A 14678-nucleotide genomic window follows, 5' to 3' on the forward strand; every position below is an offset into this window, starting at 1 on the left:
TCAGCACACTAACATAACAACACCAACATATTAGCAAAGTAACAGTGTTTAAGGGATTTCCAAATGAAAATACGAAATACATTAAAGTAACGAAAGGTTTTAAGTTATCTTAACAATACTGGTTATCGATTATTTTCTCTTTCACTCCAAGGTTGATTTCATTGTACCTACAGAGGTCCAAGGAGTAATTCTTCATGGGTGGTATCAGATGAAAAGGATGTTTATCTATTCCTTTGTGGTAGAGTTTGGTCTACAAGAACATACTCTCAGACTGTATGGTGAAGATGGTCTTGATCCAAAGGTAACTTAGTTAAAACTAATTCATAATAGTGTGGATTCATTTTTATTCGTTGGATACCAATTTTCGTGGTTTTCGGATGTACAGATGAACCACGAATCAACGAATTACAAATGTTCAAGCAGTTTGCAGACTTTAGCAAAACAAAGAAATTACATATCTACGAAAAGGCAAGTTTTCTGCAATCCACGAAAATTGATACCCACGAAACTAAATGAATCCACAGTAGGTGTTTTCTCGAATGTTATGTCTTTTCATATTAGTCGTCATTCACAACGGATGATATCCTGTAATAAAACTAACTTTATCAATTTTACTGCACCAATAAATATCTCTAATTTACTGTAAAGTAACAAAATCAAAGGGCTAATAAAACAATAAGTACAAATGAAGAGCCAAAAGGCGAAAACAGAACAAAAAGAAGAGCCAAAAGGCGAAAAAAGAACAAAAAGAAGAGCCAAAAGGCGAAAAAAGCACAAAAAGAAGACCCAAAATCTCAGAATCCTCAACATATGGAATTTTAATTACTTGATAAGTTGCAATACTTTAGTGTGTTATTCTTATTAAAACAGTTTTGTTATCTATGTAGGACTCTGAACCGCAATGGTACTCCAAACCGCGACATCAGCGAACGGACCATCCCACTTCAGCGTGACCATCGCACTTCATTATCCCCACGAGACCGATTCGTACATTTTTGAAAGATTTTGAACAATACTATGTTTCTGTCATCTAATGATTAAGAAAAATTACCAACTTTTTGTAGACACAAATGACTTTGAAAAGGATCGGCATGTTTATCTATTTTCTTTCTTTCTGAATTCATATTGCTTTTGACGCTATCTGTCAATAAATATGTAAGACTCAGATCGACGTCCGGTATCTAATCGACGTCCGTTCCTCAAAACGACGACCAATTCTGACGTCACAATAAAATAAAATTACAAATCGACGGCCAATTTTTGGATTCTCTAATCGACGTCAAATTTTTATCTTCTCTAATCGACGTCCGTTTTATGGGCTTGCAGCAATGACGTCATAAGTTTATAAAATAAACATCGTAGATGACTTTGAGACAACAATGGAGCAAGACACAGTACCTAATGAAGGATAATGTTTTAATCTGCTTTGGAAAGAAAAGAAAAACAAACAAGAATAGGCAAAGATCCAAACGCCGAGACATTTTGTGGCGACATGCCGTATTACATGGCAATATTTAAAGCAAAGAAACAAAGCGGAATATGGGGACCTAAACAAATTAGAGCAAAATAAAAAAAAATTGAAGGCTGAATACTGCCCAGTATATGTCGTTCGGTTCTCTCTGTTGTTGGATTGTTTTTTTTTAAATTAATTTTCACTAACGTGTATATTATTTATTTATATGAACAGGAATACCACACTACAATTAGATCGATTGAGTTAACTTCTATGTTACCTATTTCGGATTGAAAAGTCTATTTGGAAAGTAGGTTAAACAGGTTTCTTTGTTTTCATAAAAAGCCTACAAAACATTACATGTCAATGGCGGATCCAGAAATTTTTAAGATAGAGGGCCCACTGAGTGCCTAAGATGGGGCACGCACCAGTTATGCTTCAGTAATTCCCTATATAATCAACCAAATTTTTCCAACAAAATAGTGTCCAACAAATAACAAATATACCAAGTGTTATAGAATGTAAAAAGAAGTGAGTAAGGTAAAAAAAAAACTATTTCTATTCAACCAGTTTAAGATATCGTTCTCTGTCAAGTAATTTTTTTTGTAGATTTTCACCATTGATTCTATCCAAGACGTACACATTCTACAAAAGTTTATGTTTTTACAAAACATACTGACAAGATACATAAAGATCAGAGTCATAGACCCAAGTAACGACATTGCTTGTTTTAAGGCAGAATTTATCGGATGTCAAGTATATGGTAATAAACTTTAACAGTTTCAAATGACTTAACAGTTTTGTTAAAAGTTAATGTAATCAACATTTTAAAAATTAGAGGCAAAAGATCCCAAAGAGTCATTCAAACTCATAAGTCGAATTTAAACTGACAACGCAACAACGAAAAACGACCAAAAAGAGAAATTAAAGTATACAAAACACGATGATAGTACTTTCATTTTACATTTTAGGCTTAATTTGTACATTATTGCATACTGTAGACATTTTGTATTACGTAAAAGATGTTATCTCCGAAAATATGTTTCGGGGCTAATACAATCTTCTACGTTTTATAACATTTTCAAATATTTCCAAAGCTTATGGAAATTCAAACAATTCAACGAGACTTTTTTTTTTCTCTTATTGGAATCAGATTAGTACGAGAATAAATATAAAATTTAATGTTAGTGCAGTCATTTTAGTAATAAAACAGACGTCTGTAATTGAAAGTTCTTTTGCAGTAACATTATAATCAGCATTATTGTCTGTTTTGCAGGAATCATATTTCTTTCTTCGAAGCCTTTTGTTTTATGCCGTCAATCGTATTACAAAATTAAAACCCTACATATTCAATAAATACTATTCTGTCTGTTTCCAATGAACCAAATTTGCAGACGTTTTATAAGGTTTTAATTCCTTAGACATAGTTGACCTTAAATGAATTTGAATATTACTTCTAGATTCCTTTTAATCATTACGATCCTTATGTTTCTTAGTATATATTCATTTCTGGCTTTCAAATGTTTAGAGTTATCCTTGCATAATCAAGGCAAATCCAGTGTAGTACTTTGGACTCGAGAAATATACATTAGTTAATATTATCATTTAAGTCTTACCATTAATTATTATTTTTACTGTGTAGTCTATATTTAGGTTTCTATAAACATTCAGACCAGTTATCTCATATTAATGGCTTTCAGTTTCTATTTTAGAATCGAACTTCTTAGCTTAGCTTGTCTAAATAATATTGTACATAATAATTTATCTATTGTTTCGTTTTATTTTACGAAAGCTTCCCGCAATATATTGTGCAAAGAATCGAGTGGTAGCATCCTCGGTAGTCCTAAGAAAAGCATTGACATGGGTTTTGCCTCTGTTCGATACATGGAAACAAATGGTTTTTGTGATAATGATTCAAGTATCACCTTGAATGATTGCCAGCAGCGGACTATAGATAAAGGATACATTGGAAACATTTATCAGGGAACAAATGTTCCACACTGCTGTTATTACAATACAAGTAGCACCAATAGACATTACACACATCTGTGGAAAAGAGAAGACAATAAAGATGTACTTTCATCCGAAAGACTATGTTTCTCGGGTAATAAGATAATGTTAAATTTCCTTATTTTCAATGATGAAATATATCCATCAAATGTATATAGAATACTGTACCACAGACAAAATAATATAGAAAATGTTTTCGTATTGAATTATAATCCTGGTACCTTTGGCAACTATTATCGCCTAATGCAGACTCGTATTCTGTATATTTAAACGACAAATGAAAATACATCCTGCAAACCAGCAAACACACGAAATCAAAATTTATATCTATATATAGATATAAGAAAATTAAAAATTAAAGTGAGATTCATTCAGGTATGTCATGTGGCAGTTGTTATCTTATAGTTCGTTTCTGTGTGTGTTGTATTGTCATTTGTTCTTTGTTGACCATTTAGTGTTTCTATTGTTTCGTTGCTTTCCTCTTGGTGTGTTTTCCTCGGTTTTAGTTTGTAACCCGGATTTGTTTTCTCTCAATCGATTTATGACTTCCAAACAGCGGTATACTACTGTTACTTTTATTTAATGTCATATAATACTATATCGAGGTTGCCCGAAATGTGCTGAAATTGAATAATTTAAATTCCGTATCTTATTACAGACGGGTTTTCCGTATTAAGGGACCATAACCATAACACCCTTTGTTTAAACTTTGACAATCCTTTATTGCAAGTGCAACGGAAAACCATGATGAAAGGAAAAGTAATCAAACGTGGAACAGATTCTGGAATATAAAAAAAGTAATACACCAAAACTTTTTTTAACTGTTATGACAAATTTGAGTAAACCAATGGATAGGTTAAATTTTCTTGATGCTTTGAGAAGATTCCAAAGATATTTCATAATGATTTTGTTATATTATATTGCCAGATACTAATAAATAAAGCCGTCATTGGCTTTCCGAAAATGTAAAAGCATGGCTTGTTTTCATCTAAATGTGAAAGCGAGTTTTGGATATTTGATTAAACACTTAAATAAAATCAACAGTAGTATACCGCTGTTCGAAATTCATAAAACGATTGAGAAAGAAACAAATCCGGGTTACAAACGAAAACTGAGGGAAACACATCAAATATAAGATGAGAACAACGACACAACAGAAACACAACACTAAAATGTAACACACACAGAAACGAACTATAACAATTACCATTTTCCTGACTTGGTACAGAACATTCTAAGAAAAAAATGGTGGTTGAACCTGGTTTTGTGGCTAGCAAACCTTCCGCTTTTATGGCAATGTTAAATATAACATTAAAATGACAACATTACATGACAGGACTACAATACAAATAAATGGGAGAACACATAGGACAGAGAATCACACAAATAATAGCTATCAAAAGGTACCAGGTTTATAATTTAATACGCCAGACTCGCGTTTCGTCCACACAAGACTAATCAGTGACGCTCAGATAAAAAAAGTTCGAAAGCCAAAACAAGTACAAAGTTGAAAAGCATCGAGGGCCAAAAGTTCAAAAAAGATGTGCCTAATACGGATTAGGTTTCCTGCCTGGTACAAGAACATCCTTAGTATTTAGAATAATTCATACTTTTGCGAACAGTTAATTTATAAAAATGACCATATAATAGATATATGTAGTGACAGAATAACTACAGAATAAAAACGAATTTATAAAACAACCTCAACCAGCACATAAAAAGTCACAGCCGAGTTAGCTGAACAGATCTAAAAGGAAAAACAATCTAAAAGGAAATTATGAAAAATGAAGAGAATTAACAGCAGTTAGCTCTTATCCCACCTTTATTTTCGTTTTGATTCTTAGAAAAAAAAATCAAGATTTAATGCAAAACTTCATCCTCATAATAAGAGTGTATCACCTATGTTCAACTTCGTTCTTTTCCAAACAAATAATATGCCTACAGAAGTACCTCTCCACAATTAGTTTAATACTATTGCTAACAATTTTACTCTTTTCAAAAGACTTTTATAGACCATCGTTTAACGGTGCTGGGGGATTGATGTTTCCTCCTCTACACGGATATACTGATTATATAGACTCTCCAATGTTTCCATCGAATTATCCAAAGGGAATAACTGAACATTTAACCTTATGGAGCTTTCCAGGAAAGTACTTAAAACTGACCATTCTCTATGCGTCATTTGCCCAGACTGCAACTGAAGCGCAGCTTAGTCAAGTAAGTTGACTCTTGAAAACAAAGAAAGTGAACGTTTATAAATGTAATTTTTATATTGAATTTCCTAGAATGATTAATTATTACGCATGCCAATAATCTCCTCTGTTATTACGCATGACAATAATCTTCTCTGTTATTACGCATGACAATAATCTTCTCTGTAAATACGCATGACAATAATCGTCTCTGTTAATACGCATGACAATAATCTTCTCTATTATTACGCATGACAATAATCTTCTCTGTTATTACGCATGACAATAAGTTTTTCTGTTATAACGCATGTCAATAATCTTCTCTGTTATTACGCATGACAATAATCTTCTCTGTTATTACGCATGACAATAATCTTCTCTGTTATCTATAATTGTTTGATGGAATTACTATAATAAGAAAGTCTTGAGATTTATTTCAACTTCAATAAAAGTTTCATTATTTTAAGCTTTAAATATATAAATTGTAGCACCATGCTAGTTTTGTAAAGAACCTTAACTTTTGTCAACTACTATGGCAAATGTAGTAACGAATGGATAAAAGTTCTAACTAAACAAGTTCAATTATCTGACTTATATATCTCGATCACGGTAATTATTGATTAAAATTTTGCTTCTTTTCTGTAGAGTGGTCATTCGTATATAAATCCAAGTTCATGTAAAGACACATTATCAATAGACATGGGAACAGGAAAGAAGATAAAAATAACAAATGACAACCAAAACAGATACAGATATGCGTCTTTCATGGCAACTGGAGATACTGTCAACATATATTTCACATCGTGTTTTCAGTATCTAATGGCAGATAACTTAATGTATCAATTAAAGATTGAAAATATAGGTAACAGTTTGTTCTTCAACTTCCTACCTCATTTGGCTTTTTAATATTTTTGCTTCGAGCGTCTATGGTGAGTAGTTTGTAGACACACTGGAGTACAAAATTATAAGCCTAGTATCTGTGATGTCTGTTTTTTTTTTATTATAATGCCTTTATTACTTTGTAACACGAAAATGTCTACCGTATCAAGATATATAGGTAAAAGAGAGCATAGGCTGAAATTGTGCGCCTGTATGAGAAAGACTTTCAAGTCTTTATTTAATTACATTGACGGGATGTTGTCTTATTGAAGAATATTTCAAGTTCAATTCCATTGAAAAGCAACACTCTGATCACTTGAGTAAAACAAATATACATTATAATAAATATTTCAGCAAAAGATATCAATCAGAGGTCCAAAAATCGATAATCCGTCACATATCATAAATCAAATATTTATTTCTTCTCACATTAAGAAAAAAATAATATTTTAATTTGAACTATTTTGCATATTAATGTATTTTTTATATTTGTATTTATTGACTTTTTTTTTGTCTTTGCTTGATGCGTAGAATTGTCTCGTTTTCGAGGTCCGTTAGATAATGTTTTGATTAATTGATGTTTTCCTTCTTCTGTCATTTATTTTTTTTGCTCTAACAAAAAACTAGCAAAACAATGACGTTAATATTAAAGTGTCACTTATATTCAAGTTTTATCAATTAATCTTAAACAACCAAACACTTATGACGTCGTTGTCACATAACAAATGACATTTGTGCCTGATATTCATATGATGAAGACATAATCTTTCAATCAGTTTAATTGAGGTGTCAGTTAACTGCTAGTAGTCTGTTGTTATTTATGTATTATTGTCATTTTATTTGTTTTCTTTTGTTACATCTTCTGACATCGGACTCGGACTTCTCTTGAACTGAATTTTAATGTGCGTATTGTTATGCTTTTAATTTTCTACATTGGCTAGAGGTATGGGGGGGGGGGGTGGGCTGGGATCTCATAAACATGTTTAACCCCGCCGCAATTTTGCGTCTGTCCCAAGTCAGGAGCCTCTGGCCTTTGTTAGTCTTGTATGATTTTTAATTTTAGTTTCTTGTGTATAATTCGGAGTTTAGTATGACGTCCATTATCACTGTACTAGTATACATATTTTTTAAGGGGCCAACTGAATAACGCCTACGGGTGCGGGAGTTTCTCACTACATTGAAGACCCATTGGTGGCATTCGGCTGTTGTCTGCTCGATGGTCGGGTTGTTGTCGCTTTGACACATTCCCCATTTCCTTTCTCAATTTTATTTTTATTATAGATAATTATTCAATCAATTTGAATATATTGAAAAAAAATATTTTTAAGTTTTTGTAACGTACATGTTTTTCAACAATATTACTACTTTAAGGTAGTATACGACAATTTGGCAATCTGACAAACAAATGTGTATATCATCTACGTGGCAAATGATAAAACAACAAATATCTTTTTTACATTTCTTAAATTGTATATTTTTACAGATTATCCAGGCTGTGGAGTAAATGCTTCAAGATTTGCAACGTGCACTGAGAAAACTGCATATATAGCATCTCATTTATATCCCTCCTTATATACAGCGTCTGACACAAATATGTGGAAAATCAGAGGACGATATGGACAATATATTGAACTTCAATTCATAGAACTAGATGTGAACATTTTGCAACTGGTTGATGCGTTTGTTGAAGTATTTGACTTTGATATCGTGGGCGAAAGATCTGAATCTCTTGGTCGATTCACTAAGGCTACGAAGCCACATTTTAGATTAGTATCAAGTTGGCATATGATGGATGTAGAATTCCGTGTCGGTAATGACTTGACTGGTAGAGGCTTTCTGGGTTTATATACGATAAAAGATAATGTTATTGATACCATTTCAAATGACTCAGGTAAGTTTTGTGAAAGTATCTTTTAATTATTTTTTGTAGCATCTTTAAAGGCCCATCAGTCTATTTCCTTAACATTTCTATTTTCGCCATAATTTGCAGTTAGTTACATACATAAGGATGATCTGCAACAAACACTAAAACTTATAAATAAAAAGAATATTCAACTTGAAAGTGTTTTGATTAAAAAAAAGGTAAATTTCGAAATAGATGTATAAGCGAAGGACTACGTGACAATTATAAGTCATCTCTATAGTTGTTGAGAAAACTAACAGAAATAACTTAAACGTGATATGAAACCCAACTTTTCATTGCACCTTAACCGTAGATATTACATTCTTGTTTACAAAGTAAGTAAGTAACCATATAAAAAAGATTTTTGCAACATTCAAAACTTATCAATTTGTATATGGACATTCTATAAGATAAAAACCCATTAGTTTATATCATCAACAGCTTTTCAAATCTTTAATAAGGCAAACGTAGTAATATTTATAATTCTTCGGACATGTACAACTTATCTAATGAAAGTAAATAATAAACGATGTTAGGAAAACAGCGATGTGGTACGATGTTCAAAATGAATTGTGTTTAAGTCTGCAATAAAATGTATATTCAGGACCAGCATATTTTAACGCAAGACGAACACGAAAACTACTTTGTACTAGACCAGCACGCATAATAATGCTAAATGCTACGACTTGTCATCCTACTAAAACTTCTTATTCTAACTCTGAGCCGACCTCTGCCTACATATTTATGCACATACACAGAACAAAATGTTGACCCTTATTTTTGATATTTCTAGATATTATGTCTGTTTGTTTTGTTTACACATTGTTTGTCAATATAATGGATTTGTATGCGACTGTCATAGAAGTAAGAAGTTTGGCTACCTCTAAAACCAGGTTTAATTCACAATTTTCTACACAAGAAAATGACTGTACCAAATCAAGAATATGACAGTTGTTTTATATTCGTTTGATGTGGCTAAGCCTTTAATTTGTCATTTGATAAGGGACATTTTGATTTATATTTGTCTTGGAGTTCACTAGTTTTGTTATTTTACTTTTTGTGGAAGTAAAAGCCAGAACCAACTGAAAACATTTCGGCTTGATCTGTCCGGAGACCTCGGGCAAACACTCCATCACAAAAGTTTGATCTTTTCCTAAAAAAATGAGATGGTATGAAATTTAAGTTTGTCCTTTAGTTATTTCGCAAAATGGTAATGCATTGCATCATAATATGTGGTACATTTTACCATAAACACTATACAAATAAAGTATAAATATCTATTCATAAATAACCGTTTTTTTTTAGATTGTGCTCAAACATGGGCTAACTTGAAAACAAGTTGTTATAAGCTATTTCACAACAACAATACCAATCAGCAAAAGGCTGAAACTGTATGTGTGAGAGAAGGGGGCCACCTTGTCAGTATCAACTCCGAAGAAGAAATGGCTTTTGTTCATCGACTGTTGTTTACCATGGCTGAAACGACAAGTGCTGACAAAATATACATAGGCATGTTAATTCTTTTTAATTTAATTTATAGATTCTCATCAGGACCGTAATATTTTTTTATTCATTATGCACATCTACAGAATGCATCTAACTTTTTGATAAGATGATTATACAACGGGACGTTGCAAACATTTTTTAAAATTTATATTTTCCCTTTCAAATACGTTTCCCAGCCGCCATTTTTTACCTTCCCAAGTCCGGAGACGCTGGCCTTTGTTAGTCTTGTGTGTTTGTTTTAATTCTAATATATTTATATGTTTTGTAGTTTAGGATAACGTCCACCGTTTTGTTTAGGGGCCTACTGAAGCCCGACTCCGTTAGTTGGATTTTATCGCTGTGCTGAGGACCGATTGGTGGTCTTTGACTGTTTTCGGCTATATACTGTTTTTTGTCTCTTTGACGGATTCTTCATTTCCATTGTCAATGTTATTTCTTTGATTTGTATTTCTCAGGTTTGGCCAAAAGGAATAAAGGTTACAAGATAACAGATTTCCAGTGGTTGAGTGGTGAACCATTAACGTATACAGCCTGGTAATATGCTTATTATATTTTCTAATCAAAGTAATCCATACAATAAAAAACCTGGTAGATTTAGACAGGCTATTACCAAAATATATAAACTAATGTCATTTTTAGTTGAAAAAAATAAATAAAAACAGTTTGGAAGTCTAAACTCAACATTTTCATTCTAAATTTAAAAGTAGGAATATCGAACTAGATGTATAAGCATTTTATTACTTCTCATGCTATTGTACTGTTGCCTAGGTAACTTTAACCAAGTCATAATCGTATCTGTCAATCAAATCCAACAAAAACGTAAAGATGATGAATAAGACTTCAACTTTTTCGAAGATTGAGTGACTACATGCACGACAACTGTTCCTGCATAAATCTAATTCAGATACTTATATATTTGATTATAATTTTAATTAGAATAGAAGACAATTTTGATAGCCTTAGAAGCTGAAGATGATTTGTCTACGGTGTAAATAAGTTAAATAAATGATCAACGCGAAATAAATATATTAGACTGCGTTGATAATTCGTTAGATAGTGTGTTATTACAGAAATTGTATCGGTAATTTATTTGGTTGTAGTAAGCGTAAATTTACAACACATTGATATATGCCTTATTTAAGAAATTGGTGGATTAGTGTTGTTCATATGTTAGCTATATGTCTATGTGATATCTAAGTAATCAAAGAAGTGAATATATAAAATCAATATATCATTATAATTAGTGTTGTCAACGGTTAACCGGTCGAACGACCGAATACCGAATACCAAAAACGCTAACCGGTTAACCGGACTTTTTTTTCAATTTTGATAGATTTTATATAAATTTGAATTGAAATCATTAAAAAGTTAGGTTTTATTTAAAAAATGTCGTCGTGGTAATTTATTTGACAGATCAGTTGTCCAGTAAATTGATTGCTATTGTTAATCCTATAAACATAAAATTAATTAGAACTTGTCTCTCAGCTCGGGGCAGAATCTTAAATAAACATAATTAGTATACATGTTTTTTTTAGCAGTAACTCTAAATCAGTGATGCGATTAAATTTTACGATTTTCTTCATTATTTCGTTTCTGATCTAATATTGTGTAAACCTACATCTAAATGTGCAACCTCCGTCGTGTAAGGCTTAGTCTTACTTTAAACGAAATGAAAACTCAAAAACTTGAAATGCAAACTAATGTGAATGTACTCAATGTATACGTGATAGTACGAGTAACATGCAAACAAAGTAAAGAAACAGGCCGTACGGTGACCTATAGTTGTTAATTTCTGTGTCATTTTGATCTCTTGTGGAGAATTGTCTCATTGGCAATCATACCACATCTTCTTTTTTTATAATTAATCACTCAAAATGAAACACTCCACATCATTTTCGGAGACAACAAGTGAAAAGGAAAGAATAATCAGTTTCAGACATATTCAATTCTACGAGATCAAGAAGTTTTTTTAATTTAATTTTCAATCTGAAGTTGGTACAAACGCTATAGTTGATACGGTGTAGTTGATTATTAAAAGTCAAACTTCGCCAGGAATCCTCACAGACAAGCCTGATAATGCCAGAGGACAAACTTCAATTCTAAAAGCGTAAATTTATGACTTGGATGAAAGGTTGCCAAATTGACACTCATACCACATCTTATATCTATGTGTAGGGTACTATTGATAAGGCTTGCAAGCACCAACTCAAACTACCGGTTAACCGGTTAATCGGTCGAACGATTATCCGAGTAACCGGTTAGGCAAACGTGTACGATTTGACAACACTAATTATAATCTTAAGACATATACTAAATTTACTGACTAAGCTGTATTTGAGACATTTCTTATAACTGTCCAAACACTGTTTTATTTGTTTTAAGGTATAAGAAATTGTCAACGAGTATCTCTCAACCAGATGGGTTCGACGACGAACAGTGTACGGCAATCATACTTGACAGTATTCATAATAAACAGAACTGGCATGATGTTCCATGTGCTTATGACAAAATACATTATTTCATGTGTGAGACACAATTGGATCCTATTCAGAATCAAGGTATTATTTTAGGTATTTTTGACATATAGCTCTTCAACGATTTTCGGTACTTATCTATCTTCGGATTTCAAATGTTTAGCTTTGAGCGTTCCTGATGAGGGTAAATCCAGAAAAGCGCTCCGGACGCAAGAAAAATTTTAAAACGTGTTGTTTTTACTTTTTTACAATATCCTTCAAAATGAAACGACATATAATATAAAAATTAAGTACAAAAATAAACACCTTGGTACAAACAAATATTATAGATTGTATACTAAATATGATGGACAACTTTTCATTCCTCTTATTTGAATTTGTACACTATAACAGAATTATTACCCTGTTTAATGTTATGCTCTTCTTTCATGATTTGAATACCTTTTGTATTATTTGTTTACCGGTCATCAATGACTAATATGTTGATTTAAAATTGGCTTTAATTCACACAATAAACAACGTATCGTGCTGTCATAAAAACAATTTGGTGATGTACGTATTATCCAAATAAACATATACTTAGACGGGATTTGCCTCAATACAATTAAATCCAGATTTACTCCTGTTGCTACTTTTCAACTCTATATCTCTATTAACTTCATCTTCGTTTTTGACTTTGAATTTGACAGAGATGTGTTGGATAGTTTTGATCACATGATTTTGTAGACTATTTGAAAACTACTAACAATGAGTGTTCAAATGTTTGTCATCTAACTGATTTTCATGTGCACATAGTCAGAAAATAATTAGCTTTTTATTACAACCTCACTCTGGAATATGTGTAAATGTAAATTCTTCATTTAACTTTGTGTACCAACGTTTCAAGTACTTGTTTTATTGCGATTATCGGCTATTATACTGGCCTATAGCTGATATGGATAAACGAATGCAGATAATTTTTTTTTAAAAACAAAATGTAATTTAAGATGGTTTGTAAATGAAGAGATAGATTTTAATGTCGATACTAATCATAGTGAACAGATGGGAACCATTCCTGAGGTTGCAGTTGACATGAAGAACACCCCTAACACCGGCTCTTATTTCAATTGCTATACTTAGATAAACTTATAAATATACTTGTATCAGCAATAGAACAGATATTTCTTTGTGTTTTTTGTTGTATACTTGGTTGAGTCGGATTTTTAATGATTTCATATTATATCTACATTGGTTTTTGGTCAACGTTTTATTGTATAATCTGTCGCACCTTTTTTTTAATGAATGTAGACATTTTTTTCAGGAAACGGTGACGGAATAAGAGTAATGAGCAATGCAGGATCATCATTTGCCAATCGTTCTATGTTTACATGTGGAAATGGAGAAGTTATATCACAGTTGGCAGTTTGTGATTCATATCATGATTGTTTTGATAGTTCTGATGAAAAATATTGCGGTGAGTTTCTCACATTAATAATATTCATTGATTCACCTGGTTTATCGTCTTTGTTCAGTATGTCACTTGAAATAAGACCATTTATGATAACATGAACCCTTGATTCAAATAGAGTTTTAAATGTAGTCTTTTGCCTTGATATTTTCTGTTTACAAATCGTCGAGTGAATCTTATAGTGTTATGAGTTCATTTTTGATAAAAATTGAGATAGCTCGATATTTGAAATACAACTGTAGTGATCTATCTCCCTATACAGCTATTATACGAGAATTTTACACTCTAGGAACTACGCTGTTTTATCTTCCCTCTCTCTTCTTAATATATATGTAGGACTCAAATCTATGGCGGGTTCCAAATCTATGGCAGATTCCTAATTTATGGTAAATATGACGTAACAAACGCCAAACAAATTAAATCTATGGCAGATTTTTGTTTTCTCCAAATTTATGGGTGATTTAAGAATTACGTTATTTTCCGGGGAAAAGTGGAATATAACGTCAAAATAAAAAATACGCCATATAAATTGTCGCCGACTTCAGCAAAGTTGTTGGCTCTCCAAATTCCTGATGTCCTGTGTTAAAAATACTCAGGAAAACACTTTCTGTTTTCACTCTAGAACAATTTGACGATGGTTTAAAGAAAGATGTTATCTTTTATCCATAGAAGGTGCAATAATTATGTAATGTACCGTCCGAATCCCGCAATGAAGAAAGGAACAGCTGTTTTAAGTTGTGGATATTTTGGGATTTGAGTTACATTGTATATTAATATTTTAGCATCTACGGCTGCATGGCAAAGTATTTAAAGT

General features: G+C 32.0%; 2 protein-coding genes across 2 annotated transcripts in view; both read left to right on the forward strand.

Annotated features, from left to right (window-relative positions):
- The first annotated feature begins 162 nt into the window (after nt 1-162).
- Nucleotides 163-10481, forward strand: LOC143046840 (uncharacterized). Its single transcript, XM_076219902.1, has 8 exons — nt 163-301; nt 2063-2216; nt 3246-3557; nt 5466-5680; nt 6301-6517; nt 8018-8425; nt 9743-9946; nt 10399-10481. The coding sequence occupies exons 1-8, from the start codon at nt 209-211 to the stop codon at nt 10479-10481; spliced, it is 1686 nt and encodes a 561-aa protein (XP_076076017.1). The 5' UTR covers nt 163-208.
- Nucleotides 10398-14678, forward strand: part of LOC143046110 (uncharacterized) — a 33841-nt gene continuing 29560 nt past the window's right edge. The window contains exons 1-3 of the mRNA XM_076219110.1: nt 10398-10477; nt 12326-12501; nt 13718-13870. Of these exons, the coding sequence (XP_076075225.1) occupies nt 12465-12501; nt 13718-13870 (190 nt within the window). The 5' untranslated portion in view covers nt 10398-10477; nt 12326-12464. The remainder of the gene's footprint in view (nt 10478-12325; nt 12502-13717; nt 13871-14678) is intronic.

The sequence above is a fragment of the Mytilus galloprovincialis genome, chromosome 9 (genome assembly GCF_965363235.1).
Source record: "Mytilus galloprovincialis chromosome 9, xbMytGall1.hap1.1, whole genome shotgun sequence".
Classification (NCBI taxonomy): domain Eukaryota; kingdom Metazoa; phylum Mollusca; class Bivalvia; order Mytilida; family Mytilidae; genus Mytilus; species Mytilus galloprovincialis.